Below are 17,456 nucleotides of genomic sequence, written 5' to 3' on the forward strand. Positions count from 1 at the left end.
TATAGAAATAGTATGAGTACACACTGATAGACAAGTTCAAAGATGAAGTCATATAGAAGGCATTAGTGCTTAAATTTAGATCTGAACCTAGGTTAGTGCCATGTTTTTGTTTTTGGCTTTTATGACACCCATTCTCAACTTTATACTCCTCCCATGTGTAAAAACAGAAACATGATTTCTAACTAATTATTCATAATTATTGTGGGCTCAAGTATTATTATTATTATTATTATTATTATTATTATTATTATTATTATTACTCTGTGTGTGTGTGTGTGTGTGTGTGTGTGTGTGTGTGTGTGTGTGAAGGTCGGAGGACAACTTTCAGGGGCAGTTCTCTCTTTCCACTATGTAGGTTCTAAGGTTGGAATTTAGGTAGTCTTGGTGGCAGGTGCCCTAACAGGTTGAGCCATCTTGCTGGCCCAACGATCCAAGTACTGATAATGTCTGAAGCAAGGAAACGGCCGCAGGAGTTACTGGCATAGCATGACTGGTACAGTCACTGATAGACAAGTTCAAAGATGAAGCCATATAGAAGTAGTATGAGTCCCAGGGCCGTGCTCATTCAAGCATTCTCCTGTGGGCTTGTGAGGGTGCCTTCTTGACAAACGTTGGAGGGGAGGATGCATGATGGCATCATTTGCTGGGACCGGTGATCATCGAGTGGCTTGAGAGCAGTCAGACCTAGAGTCTAAAAGTCAAGGAGAATGTGCAGGATTCCAAAAAGCCGAGGAACTTCTCTGTTTTATTTATTACTTTAAAAAGGGAGGGGGAATGGATGGACGATCCCCAGAGCCAGCTTTAAGTGCTCAAGTTCATCTGGGGCTCACAGGCTCTTTAACGGGCTCAGAAATCTGCAAATTAACTGCCAAAATTAACTTTCTGCATAGTATGGGACAAACGCAGGCCAACAGTGACTCTCTTGAAGTTTGCCATTCTTTGAAGACAACGTGTACACATTTATTTAGAGCCACATCTTACAAGACAGAAATCAGCTTTAGCCATTCTCTAGACTTGGTCCATGTTGTTATTAAACACCTTAGAGTGTGGGTATCATCCACTCCCTATGGAGTTGGGGGTGTGTTAGTGCCTGAGTTATGAGCCAGCCTATAGAGGGAATATCCAAGAACAGTTTCCCTCTCTGAGCGTCCGGACTGTATTTTTCAGAGGGTTGTGTTAAGTTGCTTAGACTGAAGAATTGTCAAGAAACAAATATATTTGAACTGCGGTTTTAAGTCCTACTTATTTAAACAAGTGGGTCACCAAGAAACTTTTAGGTAAATAGTGGCCTCAAGAGGAAGTACCAGGGCGTCCAAGCGTCTCCAACTCTCTCGGGAGCTGCCAATTAATCTTTGCTACAGAACAGCGCCGCCCTGCTTTGCACCGGAGCCAGGCTCTTAGGACAGAAAGTCTGCCTTGCTGCGGACAGAAAGAGACCTAGCCCGGAGCTTCGTCCACAGTCGAGTCCCTATCCTCCCCGGGGCTACTCGGTGGCTGCTGGCCTCCAGAGGCGTCCCTGAGCCTAAACTGCTTTCTCCCAGGAAGGGGATTAAAAGTCACAAAGAAAGGGAGGGGACCTCGGTGGAGCCCTTGGGGGCGTGGGTGGGGCGTCCCTCAGTGGGCCTCGCCTCAGCTCTACAGTAAGTGGGCCGGAGGAGGACGCGCCCTTCCCAGCGCTAGCCCAGGCACAGCGCCGCGGGCTGCGATGCGCATCGCCGTGCGGTGACCCAAGCGGCCGGGCAGCGGCCGAGGCCTCCCGGGCGCCCCGCCCTGCGCCTCCTCCTGCCGCCTGCGCGCGGTGCTGTGCGCCCGGCCCGCCGCTGCTCCTCCTCCCTGCCTCGCGGTCCCCTCCTCGGAGTCCCAACAGAGCGCGAGCGCCACACGGCCCCGGGCCGCCGCCGAGCGCGCCAAGACGCCAAGACGCCGAACAGGTGGCCAGAGTCTGCAAGCGCCCAGGCGGGGGACAGGCGAGAACAGGCGAAGGCGGCCGGGCTGGACATGGTAACCGGACGGCCCCGTGCCGCCGTCTGCTCGCGCCCCTAGCCGCCGGCGCGCCGGCGCAGCGGCCCCACCGCGCCCTGCGTACAGTCGCCGGGCCCAGCGCCGCTCCGGCCACGGCCAGCGAGGGACGGCGGCATGAAAGTGACCGTGTGCTTCGGGAGGACCCGGGTGGTCGTGCCGTGTGGAGATGGCCGCATGAAAGTTTTCAGCCTCATCCAGCAGGCGGTGACCCGCTACCGGAAGGCCGTGGCCAAGGTAAGTGGCCTGGGGCGCGCGGCGGGGAGCGGACGGGGAAGGCGCGGGGATCAATATGGCGCTTCCTGGAGACGGAGGAGGGAGACCGGGAGGCGGGGAAAGGGAAAGTGCGGCAGTCGGGCTGCCTCATAGGCGCCCCCCGGCCCGGACCTGCGGCTTAAAGTTCTCGGCGCGCTCAGGCTGGGCCGTGATCGCCACCCGCACAGTCCCTGGACACTGCCTGTGTCCTCTGGGCTTCGGAGTGGGCGGCTCGGCGCCCGGAGCCGGCACCGGGAGAGGCAGAGTGCGGCACGCGGGAGGCGCGGCGTAGCTTGGCGGGGCGCCTTTGCCCGGCCGACCGCGGGCCCTGGCACTCCAGCTCCAGGCCTCTCCCCAAGCAGGCCTGTCGCGGAGGGTTGGCCACGGAACTTTGGGGGTGTGAAAAGAGTTGGGTGATTCCGTGCACGCGGGAGCCGCAGCCGGGCCGGGGGTCTTCTGTGTTCTTGCGGGATCTCGGGGTCGCGCAGGCAGCCCTGGTTGGGTCGGCCCGGCTCCTGGACTCCGGTGGGGGCCATGGAGTGGCTCCGGTGTTTGGCTCCTTTAAGCACCTCAGCATGTACTCGCTTGTGGAGTCAGAACACCCTCCGAACCTCCATCCTTACCTCGCGGGATGTGCTCGGGTGCGGAGCCGGGGCTGCACAGGGCCTGGGGGTCGGAGGAGGGTCGGTTCTCTCTTTTCCTGCTGGAGTAGTAACATTGTCTCCCTTAAACCGCATTCCTCCATAATGGGGCAGAAGTGGAAGGGTGTTTTGTTAGATTGTTTTACCCTCTGTTTGACAACAGCCCACGCTGAAGTTTCGCTCTAGCACCTGAGGATATTTCCTTTGTACCAGAGTGGAATGTGTTCCCTTTGGTATTTCCCGTCTGTTGTCTGTTCCGTAGTGGAGTGGCCTGCCGTCTGTGACTTCAGAACAAGCGAGAGGGGGAAGGTGGCTTTGTCTGCCTAAGTCGCCGAATGCTTATGGGCCACCCTCCATTTTTCTCTAAAATAAAGAAAGGACAAAATGGTTATACCTTTGTTTTATTTTGCTTTTACTCTGTGTTTGAAAAATAACAAAATTGTCCCTATAAGGAAACTGGGGGATGGTTAGGAATCTGATACAGGGATAGGAGATGCTGAGTTCAACAGCTGTAAGTGTTCTTCCAGTTGGTCGAATTCATTAAAAAATCAAACAACGTTTGTGGTAATTGGGCACCTGTTTATCTTGTAAAGCTGACAAGAGGGGAAATCCTCTGTAACTTCACACTTAAGTGTTTTAAGCATCATTTCTGATTGACAGTTAGTTGATGGTTTAATGTTGTAAGGGAATAACCAGGTTGTCTTTGTACTCTGAAGACCAACATTGTTAGGGGGGGAGGGGGGTGGCAGTAACATACAGGGCATAGAAGTGTGCCGATGCTGTTGCCCTCTGCTTTGCCGATTTTGTTTGTAAAACTAGCCATGTTGCATCTTGCACACCCCGGGTAACGGTCAAGTTGCTGTTGGGGGAATACACAGGTAACTGATTGGCCGAATTCTTAAATTTTTTCATAGAAATTAAGCATTTCCTATCACAGGTCAAATTAAGCACTTATTGTGTTGTGTGTGCTAGGCATTTAAGGGACTGCTTCTTTGTAGAATATGAACTGGGAAATATCTAAAACAAGATTCTGTGATCCCTCAGGTTAAGGCAGTTGTGGTGTGGCTTATCTGTGCTGTGGGAAAAAGATGTCTCTTGGATGTTGGATGGATGGAGTTGAGCACCCTTGTTGATATATGTGGCCTGTTCTTCACAATCAGCAGTGGCTATTTCATAGTGAAGGATCAGGGGTAGGGAAGAGGTCACAGAAAGAGCAGGACTAAATAGTAATTGAGATGACCACGTGGGAAAAAGGAAGGAAGGGAGAGGGATTGCTAGAGATAAGAGAGTGGAGGATGATTTACTGGTTTCGAAAAAGCTCAGTTTAGGAGGTGCTGTGTGTGTGTGTGTGTGTGTGTGTGTGTGTGTGTGTGTGTGTGTGTGTTTAGAATTCAGAGGTCATTGTTGGGTGTCTTTCTCAGTCTCCCTCACTTTCTTTTTTGAGATGGAGACTTACTGAACCTGGAATTCCAGGTCAGCCAGGGCTAAATAGCTCCCCCACCCCATAGATTTTGCAGTATTTGGATCACAAGTTGACTCATAAGTATACAAAAGGCTGGACTTGATGGCACATAGCTTTATCCCAGAACTTGAAGGCTGAGGCAGGTCTATCTCTGTGAAGTCAAGACCAGCCTCATCTATAGAGCAAGCTCTAGGCCACCCAAGGCTAGGCTACATAGTGAGACCCTGCCTTAAAAAAAAAAAAAAAAAGCCCAAACAAGCCAAAAACCAAATCAACCAAGCAATGGCTCGCTCAGCAGCTAACTGCACTGGCTGCTCTTCCAGAGGACCTGGGTTGGATTCTCAGCACCCTCATTAAGGTGGCTCACAGCCATGTGTAACTCCAGTCCCAGGGAATCTAATGCCCTTCTGGTCTCAGCAAGCACTACATGAATGTGGTACATGCAGACAAAACATCCATACACATAAAATAAACAGATTAACTGAAAAGCTGCTTCATCCATTTGTTGTTTTTCCTCTTGGTTGGTTAGGTAATCACTGAGATTAATCTTTAGCCTTTCACACTTCTCCCATTAGGTCATTAGGGAGCAAACACATCAGCACTGTTAGTGTTGCAACTTCTGTTCTCTTATTTCTTCTGCTTAATAAGACAGGATAGATTCTGTGTGAAGAACTGGGTAGCCAGGTAGTGGTAAAATCTTGCTTAGGTTGCTAGGTGACAGGAGACATGATGAACTACCATCTGCTGGGGAAAAATGTCAGGCAGAGCATGTTCAATGTATGAAAACCCATGAAGCAGAAGAAAAAAGAAGGAAAAGCTGAACAGAAAAGCCAAGTTTTCTATGCACTAAGCACTTTGTGGTATGGTGGTGTGAATTTTCTGGCATTCTGTTTGCGTTATTTGAGCTGTTTTCTCTGTAGGTTGAACAAATCAATTTCTGGCCAGGAAAATGCCATGTTTTAGCACCAGATATGCCCTTAAGAAGCTAGTGTTAGACCACTTACCCTTAGTCATGTGCAATCTGTCTCTATCTGTCCATCCATCTGTATGTCAATCTATCCATATTCTGTCTGTTCGTTCATCCATCTATCTATTCCTATCTATCTATCTATCAATCATCAGTTTTTCAAGACAGGGTTTCTCTGTGTAACAGCTCTCCCTGTTCTGTAACTTGCTCTGTAGACCAAGCCAGCCTTGAACTCACAGAGATCTATCTACCTGACTCTGCCTCCTGAGTGCTGCTGAGATTAAAGGTATGAGCCACCATTGCCCAGCTGTAATCTATATTTTTACGCTAGTGTAATAACATTTTTGTTGTCACATGTTGATGGACTAAAATGACTATTTGTCCTCATTTACCTACCATCATCAAGACTCAGTTTGAGTATTTGCTGTGCTAGATATTGAGAACCAGGTTATGTGTATGCTTTTGAGTGTGTCCAATTGGAGGATCATTTGTGTCTTTCTGTACTCAGAGCCTTACCATTTCTGGTAAGCACAGAACCTTAGCTTTAAACATGGGGTTTATTGTAGGAAAGCTGTGCAATAATGCCGTGCTCTGGACTTCATAGAAAGAGCCACTGTTATGCAGGGAGGGGTGGTGGGTATCTTGTAGTCATTAAGGTTTACAGTGGGTTTGGTGGGAGGGATGGCTAGTCATGTTTAGGGCCTTGCTTTGTAACTGAGTAGCTGAGTGACCCCAGAAAGCACCTGCCTTGCAGTGGTATAGTTCTGGATCTGCAGGTCTGCAGTGGAGTCATGATGTATGAACCTGGACAGTGTATTGCCATCATAAAATTGTGAGGGAATGCATCATGGGAACAGAAACATTGGAGTTTTGGAGGGCCTATGTTAGGATCAGGCTGTGGAGGACAGGAAATGCCAGGGAGAGACTCTGGGATGTCATGTGGTTTGGTAACAGAAAAGACAGGACAAGTAGTTGATTGGATGAGCCTGGTTTAGTTGGAAAGAAAAGGGGAAGAGATTGAAGACTAGATGAGAGTGAGTGGGCTGGAACCCCTTTGTTTATCTCCCTTCTCCTTGTAGCCTTGTCTTGGCAAAAATGTTGGTAACCTGACTGTGTTAGCTGTTTAACCTTGGGCAAGCTAACCCTCAGTTTCCTCATCTCCTTTGAAGGAATAAAGTGTGTGTTGAGCATGATGAATGTGAATTCTTCTGAGCCAGATCTAGTCTGTAGAAGCTACTCAGTAAAGATTGAATCACGGATATATCTCATCTACAGAGCACGCTCAACTTTTCTCTATCCCATAGTTCCTGCTTGGCTTTTACCTCCTTTTTTAAAATAGTTTTTTAATAATTTATTTTTATGTTCATTGGTGTTCTGCCTGCATATATGTTTGTGTGAGGGTGCCGGACCTACTGGAACTGGAGAATTGAACCCAGGTCCTCTGGAAGAGCAGCTAGTGCTCTTAACCACTGAGCCATCTCTCCAGTCCTTTTTTTCTCTTTTGTTTAGAGTGTAATTTAATTGAAGAGTTGGTTGATTTAAAACTGCTTATGCAATGGTGCAATCAGAAGGGCTGGTTGATTCAGTAAGCCTAGGGAACAGAGGATGCCAAGGCTGCTCTAAGTGTTTCAGACCAGCTGGCTGGGCCTCTGCTTCTCCAACCAGACTTTTAATGGTGAGTTAGTAGCAATTTGTTGTTTAAATACAATTTTAAGGGAGGGGATGTGGTTCAAGGGCTGGGGGAGAGAGAGAGGCAAGAGAGAGGTCATGAGTTCCAGCTTGGTTTGTATAGTTAGTTCCAGGCCAGTGAGTATCTCAAAGAACAAAAACAAAAACAAAACAATACAACTTATGGACACAAAATTAAAAAAACTACTTTCTTTTGGATATTGCTAATTACTAAACTTACTAATCAGGGTTTTAAGAAATGCCTGGTAGTTGATATGATTTTCTTTATTTCTCTCTCTCTCTCTCTCTCTCTCTCTCTCTCTCTCTCTCTCTCCCCTCTCTCTATTTCTTGTGAATGAATGCATGACAACATTTTGCTACATAGTTGCAAACTTACTGGAAACTTGATGGAAGTTACATTATAACAGTGATTGAGAGAAGATATAGGCAAGAATAGAAAAGAAATAGTGAAGTTTAAGGCATTTTATTATTTGCAACAGTTTGTGCCTTCCAAAGAGAAAAAGAAAATAAAGTTAAAAGGCTTACCTCCTGTCTCAGAGGTTCAAGTGTCTTTGGTGACCTCTTGCTTTCTTGTGACGTCTTCTCTAGACTTTATAACCCTTTTCTCAGCCCCTTGGATTTCCCTGCACTTCCCTGCCTCTGCTGTCTTTCTTCTTCCTAGGATGCTTGTTCCCTCTTTGCAGTCTTCCTTTGACCCTCAGCTCATGCTAGTCCTCTTTGGGAGTGGGCTATGTGTACTTGGTCTTTTGAGGCTCTTTTTACTTTGCGCTTCTCCTAAGGACTTCCTGGAGCTCTTGTACCTGGTAGGACTCAAGGGTATGTACAATGGGGCTGTGAGTCTCTTCCAGGTGAGATGGTTGTTTCAAGTGCCTCACTGTAGTTTCACTTGCTTAGCAAATCTCTTTCACATAGCTATCATAAAGGATGAGTAAATAGAGTTGAGTGTAAACATATCACACTAATACCATATGGGAATGGTCTTCTGAGAATATACTGATTCCCATTTGCTAGTTAGAAGGACCTTAGGCTTTTGTGTTTGTCATGTGGCACATACAGCGTGCAATCAGAACTAAAACTAAGAGAGTTTGGATAATCTGGAAGATTCTCTTTCATGTCATCTATTTTCAAGAAGGTCAGTCTGTCTGTGAGATCAGGCAGAACTTAGTCCTGGAGTGTGCACTTGGTCAGGTTCAAGGCATGTGTCCAAAGCAGTATGGGAATCTGGCCCTGACTGTACTTAGGCTCGGTCTGGTGCCTCCATCTCTTCCAGTGTGAATCCTTGGGGCTGGGCCAGAAGTGAATGCAAGTGTTTAGGATTTGAGATTCACAGAATGAATCTGGCTGAAGAGAAGCACTGCTTGGCTGACGGTGGTTTTAATTCCTCATGGATGAATTACATGTTGGAGGTAATGTTTAAAGTCCCACATGGACCATTAACCTGCAGACAAATCCTCCATCTGTCCTGGGAGGTTCTTACCTTTCTGTGGCGTTGGATGCATGCTTGTGACGGCAAACACTCAACAGCGCGCGCGTGCGCGCCCGCGCGCACACACACACACACACACACACACACACACACACACACACACACACGTTTTTTCTTTAGGGTTGGAAACAGATGGGGGAAAATTAGGTCAGTAGGTTCTTTCCATAGGTTATTTTCCACTGGGTGGAGTTGGCATTTTAGGCACACACAGTATCCACCCTCCTCCATAGCCATCAATTCAATTTTACATTCCTATCTAGACCTAGGTCAATAGCAGTAGAGCATGTGGTCGGCATGGTAAATCTTTTTGGTGCCCTTTCTGTTTGACACGGAAATAGAATATCATTTTTTTTGAGTCCCTGTTTTACTCTTCAGCTCAGGGTGCCTCAAACTTGTGATGATCTCCTCCCTTTGGTTACATATCTGTACCACCATGTCTTGCTAGAAAATCCATCCATCCTTCATTCCTTCTTTCCTTTTTTCTTCTCTCTGTCTCTCTCCCCCCTTCTTTCTTCCTTTTTTGATAGGGTCTCTATGTAGCCCTGACTGCCTTGGAACCCAGTAAGTGCTCCCTCTGCCACTGTCTTCTAAGTTCTGGGATTAAAGGCCTGCCTCGCTGTACACGGCCTTAGAGAGTCAAATTCTAATGAAAAGAAACTTAATATTTAGTAACTAAAATAGGAAAGTGTCTGATGTTTTTCCTCTGTTACTTCTTTTGATTTAAAAACTTCAGAAAGACTATGTGAAGATGCGTTTCTTCCATGGGACTATGCTTTCCTATGTCTGGCCTTACATCTTTTGGTGGTTTACACCATTAAGTAATGTAATAATAGTCTTGTGTTCAAGCTTCAGCTTGTTTGTTTGACTGCTCACCCATCCTACACAAGAACAGCCCTAGGTTCAGTCTCCCTTGCTGCATAGAACCAGGTTTGGAGAGGCACACCTGTAATTCCTTCCCTTTTGAGCTAGGGGTAGGAGGATCAGCTGGAAGTTCAACAAGTTCAAGACTTCTGAGCTACATGAAACTGTGTCAAAGCAAAACCAATAAAACCCAACACTCTTGCTTCTTCTCTATCAATAGTGGCACTCAAGAATAAAACTTGAAGCTTCGTGTCCAGATGTCCTAAAATGTTGCTTATTTTCTTTTTAAAATTCTTTGATATATAGATAAGAGAAATAAAACATTTATATAAAAACTTAGATGTAAATGTTCATCACAGCATTATTCAACATGACATCAAATAGTCCCTGTGTTAAGCTTCTGACATATGGTCAACATATTTGGCTTTTGGCAAGGAGTATGAAGAGTGACTGAGAACTAGTTCATTTCTTAAAAGATCTTTACTTATTTTTTGTTAATTTTTTAAGATTGATGTATTTTATGTAAGTGAGTGTCTTACCTGTATGTATGTATGTCATGTGTGTACTTGGTGTTGGAGCCCTTGGAATTGGAGTTACAAATAATCGTGAGCTTCAGTATGAATTCTGGGAAGTGAACCCAGGTCCTCTCCAAGAGTAGCTAGTACTCTTAACCACTCAGTCATCTCTGCAGCCCCATTTTTTTTTTTTTTTTTTTGTGTGTGTGTATGTCATGGGTGTGCAGGTCATCGTGAGGGTCAGAAAAGGGCTTTGGGTTGCCTGGATAGAGCTACAGGTAGTTATGAGATGCCAGTTATGCATTCTGGGAACCAAATTTGTGTCCTCTAAAGAGATCTGCAAATGATCTTTACCATAGAGCCATCTCTGTATCCTTGTTATTCCTTTTATGAGAGATTAAATATTCTAAATATAGGTGGTTATAATGGTTGTACAACCACAAGTGCAGAGGTTGGTATAATGTCTTCAGTGGTACTCCACCTTATTTTTTGAGGCAGAGTCCTTAGGTGAACCTGGAGCTCACTGAATTGTGTGGACTGGGCAGCTGGTGAGCTCAGGGGTCCTCATGATTACAGGTGTGTGTCACCAAGCCCTGCTTTCACATGGGTGTGAGGTAAGGGACCAGGGTCTCATACTTGTGTGCAAGCACTTAACTGAATGAACTATCTTTCTAACCCCAATTGTATACTTTAAATAGATGAATTTTATGGTTTATGATTATATATCAATAAAGATGTTAAAAATAGATTACATAAGCCAGTATGAATAGGATTCCATTTTTAGGTATTTTATAGTTCTGAGAATCCCATAAAACATGTCTTTGTGTGTCAGAGATAACCAAATACCCCAACTGAAAACGATTTGTAGGGATTTTAAACACAGTGGGCTAAATTTACCCTGCTTCCTTGGGCTGGGGTAGTCTATCATGCTGTCTGCCTGGGAAGCTCTCACCTGATGAACCTCTGCATCCTGTCCATTTTGTCATCATACCCCCTTGGAAGGCTTCTCATCTGTTACCCCATTCCCTTAGCCCTGCTCCCCAGTTCCCCAGCTGCCTTTGTGGAATAGAGGACATGTGTCTTACAAGATGGATCAAATGCTCAGAGATGGTTTCCTCAGACTGTTCCCTTTGTGAGTTTTAACTAATATTTGCTACAACCTGCTGCTAAATGGATGCCGTATGTGTCCAAATGTCTATACATATACGGAGGCAACATTTTCATTGTATGTATCTATAAGTAGTTAGCAATGTCAGAGCAGTAGTTTTTCTCACTCTGTTCTGTATTCAGATATCGCAGAGTTGAGTTTTGGCCTGTGTAGTTTTTCTGCTTCTATTTGTTTTGTATCTTTTTAGAATAGAAAGCTAGTGTATATTACAGGTTCTTGTGGTTCAGAAAGGCCCTTTTATGACCACCTACACTAAAAATGAGTGTTTCTGTATACCTAACAAAATAACTCTCTGTTCATCCTGCAAAACAAAAATGGCCAGCTCACCACAATGTGGTGTTATTAATAGATGAAAACCATGAAGCAGAAAGTGCTGGTCTTGTGTAGGTGGTTGATATAAGCATAGGCTTTGTGTTTTACTTTTTAATGTTTAAAATAAACGAACATTGGCAGTTCTTGCATGTGTGTGTTTTAATTGTCATTTCTAAGTCCAATATTAAACCTACTTTTTAGTGTAAGTTCTTTTCCAGGAAACATTTTCTTATATTACAAAGGCATTTCAGATGTATAATTTATAATTCTGAAACCCAGTGTGCAGCATTGTGAGTAATGGGGACAGATTCCTGCACATCAGGTTATCCTTCAGCTAACAGCTTTCTGACAGCCCAGAGAAGAGCCAGAGAAGGCAGAATATGGATTCCTGGTTGAGTGTCGTGCAGAATGTGACTAACCCCTAAATCCACTGACTCTACATTAAAGGTTTGGTATCTTCACCCCTTGGTTGAAGTTCTAGAAAAATCCACAGGCTCCATTGTGAGAGTTGCATTGTGTGGTCTGCTCACTGTCAAAACAGTTGGACTTGGAAGCTGGACCATTCCAGTGTTCAAGTCTTGAAGAACACATTTAATTAATGAAGGCACATCCTAAAAGGTTTTTGATTTTTTTTTTCAAGGAAACTTGGAATGCTAATTAACCGCTAAGCATTCTATGATGTTAGTTTTATTGTTCATGTTTTATGGTCTACTGATGACAATCCAGATGTCTGCAAAAACACATCCAGTTTCAGGTAGCTGGAACTGGAAAGTCTAGCAGGAGGAGCGTTCCTTGTTAAGCATCAGATGTGTCAGTATCAGAGTGACAAGGGATTGAGGCTGATCTTGGGTATTTAATGTTCCCAGTCTTACTGGGTTGTTGCCAGTGATCAAGGAGAATGATTTTTGTTGTTGTTATTAGAGTATGTGTTGGGCATTGGACCCAGTACCACACTACTTAGGTGACTTAGACTAAAGCTGTATTCAGAACAGAAAGTGTGCAGTGCAGGTGTTGGGAGAAGTTGATGGAGTCATGTTATCTGTAACTATTGCTCAGTTTTGGTAAGGTTGTCACTGGTAAGGACCACTGGCATAGACTTCTTTTTTTTCTCACTCTGGCTAGAACAGCCCTGGGTGTGGACAATTGGGTGTGTTTATATAAACAGCTTTTCTTATAAAATCATGCTAAGAGATGTTCACATCTGACTGGTCAACTGGTCTCTTCCTTGCTTGGGGATGCTGTTTTTCTTGAGCTTTCATGAAGAGTAAGTGATTATGTATCATCTTCTTGCCTTGTAATAGATTCTTACTCTTATTGAATCTTTTTCTTCCTCCCCAGGTTTTAATTATTGGCTAGAACCACTTTTAGTGGCTAGTTTATTAATCAGCTCGATTCTTATCTGATTTACTATATCAAGTGTTGTTTTTCAAGATGGTCTGCTAAAGGATCACTTTTTCTTCTAGATATTATATGGAAATTCAAGTTTAGTATATAAATCATTGGAAAAGAAGAAAAACAATTCTGGGTCCCACAATGTACAGATGCAACAGATCAGAGACGATTATCTGTTCCTTGATCTTAACTGGCTTCTGTTTTTGTTTTTGCACGAAGCTGCTGGGGATAGGATGCAGTGGCCTATAGACTTACACGTGTGCCTGCACTGTACCATGAGTTACTCTTCTGCCCTGTGCTGGGTTTTCCATTAATCCTTCTATTTTCTGCAGCAATGGAAGCTGCCATACTGCTGTGTTAAAGGAAATTGAGTGATATTTTGTCCAAAGTAGCTTTCTGTGATAAAACACTGACCAAAAAACCCAAACCAAACCAAACCAAAACAAAAAACCCCAAAACACAAACAAAAAAAACAAGCAAGGGGTTTATTTTCAGTTTTCAGGCTACAGTCCCTCATCATGGGGAGGACATTAGGAGCTCACCTGTAGAAGTTGTGCTCAACTGTCCCCAGGTGCTTGATCTTCAAGACTCCAGAGAAGTCAGGAACATTGACAGCCTTAGCTCCTTTTGCTACATGGCCACTCACTGTTGGCAGGTCCCAGGGACAAGGTTAGGACTCACGCTGCTGTGAGCTCACTCAGGCCTTGAACAGCTGCAGTCCCTTGTACCTGACTTCAGTAAGACAGGTAGGGTCAGTAGCAGGGGTCTGTGTGGGTCTTCAGATGAAAGGGATCTCTAGCCCTGTGGCTCATTTAGAGGTGGGAGCTGAAGCACTAGACCACAGAGGAGTGTGGCTTACTGACTTCTCCATGACTTGTTCAACTTGTTTTCTTACACAATACAGGACCACCTGCCCAGGGGAGGCACCACCTACAAAAGGGCTGGGCCCTCCCACATCAATCATTATTCAAGAAAGTGCCCCACACACATGCCCACAAGCTAATCTGATGGAGGCAGTTACTATTCCCAGGAGACTGTAGTTTATGTCAACTTGATAAAAGCTAATCAGCGTACAGTTATGTTTGAATTATTTTTGCTGTATTTCAATTATTTCTTCATTTGATATTTTCAAGATAGTTGCATGAAGCCCAGGTTGTCCTCAAAGTGCCTGTGTAGCTGAATGTGACCTTAAATTTCTGGTCTTCCTCCTCAGTGCTTGGATTGCTACCCCACCCAGTTTACTCTGTGCTGGGACTGGAATGAAGGGCCTTGGGAGTGTTGTGCAGCCATCTACCAACTGAGTCTCTATGAACATTTTGAAAGGCTTCAAATCTGTATTTTCACTTAAAAATCATTTTGAAAATTGGAAAGGATAGAGGTCGTAACTGTGAGTGTAATTTGTTTGTAACATGCATGAGGCTTCTAAAGATCTACTGGATTTCTTAACTAATTAGTTCTGAGTCTACTCTAGGGGATAGAAACCACCCACCCTGGAATTGAAATGAGAAAGGAGACAATTTTGTGACTGCTTTAAGCCTTGATTATAGAGACTTCAGTAACTTCTGTGCCCATAGCCCCCTTTTACTCTTCTGTGAACCTCAAGATGGTGGTGATTTTCAGCATCTGTGCCAGCATATAAGAACACACAACATCGTTTGCTTGTATAGTAGTTGTAAGTGCTGGCAGATTGATTGACACACCATTTAATACTTAATTCAGCTAAAGGCTCCCATTGCCAATCACCTCTTGACTTCACCCAAGAATTGACCTATTTATTGTATGAGAAATAGGGAGTGGTATCTTGAAGGTGTGGTGAGTTTGGGGTAGAGCAGGAGGTGGTGTTAGGTTAGACTTACGACATCAAGGGCACATAGCTTTGTGTTCAAGAGGACCATCTCTTCCCATCTCTCTGCCCTGGAACACAGTGTTGGCCCCTGCCTCTGGGCCTTCGAGGTTGTATTAATTAAAATCATGCTTCCTTCTGTCCTCACATAGACTTAGGATGTTGCTAAGCAGTGATTAGAATAACAAAGCCTCTCACTTGGGCAATGTTCTTTTCACTCTCCCTTTCAGCATTTGTTTGTAAACATTGCTGCAGAGAAAGTTCCCTGGAATGTGAAGCTTTATCTGTCTCTTTAGATCCAAGATGGATTTTACATACTTCTGGTCTACTTTGTTTTTGTGTTTTGCTAATAAAATGATAAACAGTGCTTTCCAAAAACATTCTAGACAGTCACATATTTGATAGATGCAATGGTAGAAGTTGGTCTTGGTGGTACGTACTTGTCTCAGCATTTGGGAGGCAGAGGCAGGAGGATTACTTCAAGTGTGAGGCCAGCTTTGTCTACATAGTAAGCTCTGGGCCAGATCCAGCAAGAGAAGGAAAAGTTTGAAAGGAAACCTGTACTGAAAGAGTTTTAGACAGATTGTAATCTGCTTTGATAAGAGTGGTTTTGGTTTCATCCTCCCATTAAAGGGGAAGGTGCTTTCATGGATTCAGGGTGTTGATATCACTACCCAGTCTTTGCTCTTGATGCCACAAAGATCCTTAGGTCAGGGTGATGGTGGAAAGCTCTCACCAGAGTGCTGTGCTGGGGCATGAGTAACTTGCCAATCAACTTTGGGAGTGTTGAGAAAGGGCCTTTCACAAGGCTACTCATATTTTTTTGGATTAAATTTATTTCAAGGGCATTTCAGAGAGGTGGGAGGAGACCCTGTAGAGATGCCAGGAAGCAGTAGTGATTGTGGTCACTCCCAGGAGTGGGGTGGTGAGAGTGGTGCATGCTATGGCTGAGTGCCTTACCCGTGTGCATGTTCACCCCCAGAGAGGGTTGCCTGTGATGAAATCCTCACTTCCCCAGTGAGGAATGTTGGACTTATGGACAAGGCTATACAGATATGTCTGTTTGACACTCTCATGCACATCTCTGATAATGCAGAGCCTGTACTATGACTCTCTCCCTGCATAGGACACACTGTGTGGCCACATATTGCAGTTCTACAGGAATTCCCCAGAAGAGCATGTTCTCATCTGTCTTAAGTTTGCTTAAATGACTTAGGAGTTCGGGGAATAAGTGCACTTTTGCTGCTGAGGATCAGTTGGCTGTCAAAGCCCTTGGTTACTTAGCTATGGACCCTGGGCCAGTAGAAGTTGCATCACGTAGAAATTCAGCATTTTGACCCTGTGTTTGAGAGTCTGCATTTTACATAGATTGGCAAGTGTTGCCGGAACAGTCAGAACTCAACCTTTGTGCTGCAAGAACTCCTGAAAGGATTTTAAAGACCACTGTCTGAGCTTAAAGACACAGTAAAAGTACTTGAGTCAGGACTGGGTGCCAACAGTTCTGCAAAGCTCATGCAGGTTCCTGTGCAACCAGGATGAAGAGTGGCTAGTTTGTGCCAGTCTACAGATCTCTCAGGTGATTGGATCCTGGGATGTGGAATCCAAACTGCCTTTCTATGGGTATTGGTTTGTCCCGTGCACCAGTGGTAAATGTCAGCTTAAGGCTGGTCTCTTCCTGGTAGTTGCTCCACAGTACATTGTCCTATCTGACTTTCCAAGTCACTACATTTTAATCTGTCCCGTAATTTTACTGGTTCTTATTTGTGCAAACAGTTGATAGCACAGGTACTAGATACGCCTTTGGTTTTAATAATGAATTCTTTAAAAGTATTTATTTTAATAATAATAATAATCTATTTTAATAATAATAATAATTTATTTTAATTCTTTAAAAGTATTCTTATCTCCAAATGTGTGCATGTTTGGAGATAAAGAGGACAACTTATGAGAATCAGTTCCCTCTTTTCACCATATGGGTCCTGAGGATCCAACCCCGGTCATCAGTTTTAGGTGGCAGGTACCTTTCTTTACCCACTGTGTTGTCCTGATAGCTCCTAGTTAAAAACTCTTTTGTTTTACTTTTTGCCGTCTTTTTTTGAGACACAGTCTTAGGTATCCCAGACCTACCTCATACTCATTGTGTGGCTGAGGATGACCTTGAACTCCTCCTGATCCTTCTGTCTCTGCCCCCAATGTGGTGTTGGACCTAGAGTCTTGTGCATGAAAGTGTTCTGCCAACTGGTGCAAGCCAGCCCTGGTTATTGACCCTCACTGGTGTGTGGTCTGGGTTAGTAGCTCCTCTACTACCCACAGCTGGGTCCAGATATTGAGAAGAGGCAGTGAAAAGATAGCTAGGAGGCAGTGAAGAGGACAGCGAAGAAAGGAAAGGCTGCAAAGCATAAACCATGTGGCCAGTCTCACTGGGTCCTCTGGGTGTCTGCGATTATAGACAGGACAGCTAAGTTTGTTTTGTGGTACAGCTGGGAAGAAGGCATGAGTACTGGACTAAGTGCTTCTCTGGTTAGAATTTCTTTTCATGCCTGCTTCTGAGTATACAACTGTGTGCTAGGCAGGGCATGACAGAGAAGCCTGGAGACACTTTTTGGCTGGACATAGGGCATTTCATTTACATCATTTTGTGTTTTGCATCTTAGGACATTTCTTACCAGAGATCTGTGAACCTCAGAAGACCTCAGAAGGTCCATCTGTATTAAGGCATCATTCTTTCTGTTAGCATAGCTACTGGTAGCCCTCCCCTGCCGTGCCTTCCCCTTCCTTCTCCTCTCCTCCCCCCATCCAGTGTACATGTCTAGTGTTGGTAGGGGTATCCTGAGGGTGGGACTTAG

The 17,456-nt window shown here is 44.7% G+C and overlaps 1 protein-coding gene across 18 annotated transcripts in view; it reads left to right on the top strand.

The window, feature by feature from the left end:
• Nucleotides 1-2,003: 2,003 nt before the first annotated feature.
• The window catches only part of Pard3 (par-3 family cell polarity regulator), a 543,701-nt gene continuing 528,248 nt past the window's right edge, over nucleotides 2,004-17,456 (top strand). For all 18 annotated transcript variants that reach the window (XM_027404768.2, XM_027404778.2, XM_027404773.2 and 15 more), the window contains exon 1: nucleotides 2,004-2,256. In XM_027404768.2, coding sequence (XP_027260569.1) covers nucleotides 2,137-2,256 — 120 coding nt within the window. In that variant the 5' untranslated portion in view covers nucleotides 2,004-2,136. The remainder of the gene's footprint in view (nucleotides 2,257-17,456) is intronic.

This window comes from Cricetulus griseus, chromosome 3 (genome assembly GCF_003668045.3).
Source record: "Cricetulus griseus strain 17A/GY chromosome 3, alternate assembly CriGri-PICRH-1.0, whole genome shotgun sequence".
Lineage (NCBI taxonomy): Eukaryota > Metazoa > Chordata > Mammalia > Rodentia > Cricetidae > Cricetulus > Cricetulus griseus.